Source organism: Arachis ipaensis, chromosome B04 (assembly GCF_000816755.2).
Source record: "Arachis ipaensis cultivar K30076 chromosome B04, Araip1.1, whole genome shotgun sequence".
Lineage (NCBI taxonomy): Eukaryota > Viridiplantae > Streptophyta > Magnoliopsida > Fabales > Fabaceae > Arachis > Arachis ipaensis.
Window position 1 is genome coordinate 15324941 of NC_029788.2, and position 2002 is coordinate 15326942.

A 2002-nucleotide genomic window follows, 5' to 3' on the forward strand; every position below is an offset into this window, starting at 1 on the left:
ATAGAATAATATTAAATTTGTTTAAAATTTTTTAAAAATAAAATATTTAAAATATTAATAATTAAATTAAAATTTAATTTAAATATTAGAGATTAAAATAATACTTTATTATTTTTATTTTTGTCATTAGAAACAATAGATGTTAAATGTAACAACTTTGGCTAAACCATCGAAATGTTCTTTATTGCAGGCCTAGGATTGTACATATGTAATACATGATCCAGAGTTCCATGCAGATTTGGAACGATTTTTGGTCATCTATTATTGCCTTTTTTCTTTGGACGTTTCTATTTTTTTTATTCGAATTAAAAAATGTCTGCAACTTTTGAAGGCTGAAGTAGTTGAAGAGTGTTACTGTGTTAGGCAGTAGGCAGTAGGCAGTAGGCAGAGGTGTAAGTGGGGACGGGTAAATGGATTGGTCGATTAAATCCGACCCGACCCGACTACTATGGGTTCTAGTCTACACCGTTAGGTTTTAGCAAAGTTAGATGCGCAGTGTGCATCCCCGCGGCGCACGATAAGGTTATCGTGCTTGCAAATCATTATCCTTCTCCCTGGGATGCGCTTTACTCCTCCTACTCCCCGCCACTTCAATCTTCATTTACTACTTCATTCTTTTATTTTATTTATTAGTTATTAATATTAATTGTTTTAGCGCAAAACATATAGAACCTTAGAGTTTGTTATCGACCGTTGAACTCAGTTTGCTAACCCTTCCTCCTTCTGCCACCCGCCACCGATCCTAACCTGGTAAGATCTCCTAACCATTTTCATACTCTTTTCAAGATTTTCAATTTTAGAAAGTTTATTCCTTTTTTGCAATACATCATCATTATTATTATTATTGTAATTGTGTGAAATGGGGTATTTGAGATTCTTGGACAATGAAGTAGAAATGCAAGTGAAGTGACTCTCTTGAGAGAGTTCCTATATTTGTATTTGTACCTGTCAAGGTTATGACACTCTTTGGTTAACTGGATAGCTCTTATTCCCAAATCAAGTTTAGGATTTTAGGATTTAACCCTTATGAGTTAACAAGTTGAGCCTTAGGTGAAGTCTTGAATATCATGTGCATTGGTATCCATACACCTGTCAAATGTAGATTCTGAAGTTGATCAGTTTTTAGGGTGTTCTGACATCCAATTGGAAGTGTGCCTTGGCTAAACTAAACTACTGAGGGTGATGTTCCCTTCTACAAGGAATGCAGTCACTTTGCTGACTCTCTTTTGATCGGATACACTTTTTATAATCCCAAGGAGAAAAAAGGGCTTTTGTGCTTTACTTCGATGTTCTTTATGTTGCTTACTTGCTTTTTCAGTTAGAGGGTTTTCATGTGTCTGATGATTTGTTTTTAGGGTGTTTTGGAAGGATAAAAATTGTTGTGTGGAGTGTTGAAATTCCATAGTCTGTTATCATATTTGAGGTGATTTTTTTCCTTGTTTCTAGTGTTTCAGGTTTAAACATCTGCAGAAAAAAAATCCTTCTATTTATTACAAAAGGACAAAATGTCAGAAGGAACCAGTCTGGTGCTGGAATCGTCCGAGAATTGCACAGATTTGTCTCAGGATGAGATTGGCACAATTGAGGAAACACCAGAGGAGACAATTTTATCAAGACAGACTTCTGTCAACCTTGTTCCTTTTATTGGTCAGAGATTTGTTTCTCAAGAAGCTGCTTATGAATTCTATTGCAGTTTTGCTAAGCAGTGTGGCTTTTCAATTCGGCGACACCGCACTCGAGGGAAGGATGGTGTTGGTCGTGGAGTCACAAGGAGGGATTTTACTTGCCATCGTGGTGGATACCCCCAGGTCAAACCTTCTGATGATGGGAAGATGCAAAGGAACCGCAAATCATCTCGTTGTGGTTGCCAAGCATACTTGCGTATTGTTAAAAAGTCGGATTTTGATGTCCCTGAGTGGCGTGTTACTGGCTTTAGCAATGTCCACAATCACGAGTTGTTAAAATCTAATGAGGTGCGGCTTCTTCCGGCATACTGCACAAT

General features: G+C 37.0%; 1 protein-coding gene across 1 annotated transcript in view; it reads left to right on the forward strand.

Moving 5' to 3' along the window:
* The window catches only part of LOC107636134 (protein FAR1-RELATED SEQUENCE 11), a 4252-nt gene continuing 2647 nt past the window's right edge, over nt 398-2002 (forward strand). The window contains exons 1-2 of the mRNA XM_021120870.1: nt 398-750; nt 1447-1995. Coding sequence (XP_020976529.1) covers nt 1506-1995 — 490 coding nt within the window. The 5' untranslated portion in view covers nt 398-750; nt 1447-1505. The remainder of the gene's footprint in view (nt 751-1446; nt 1996-2002) is intronic.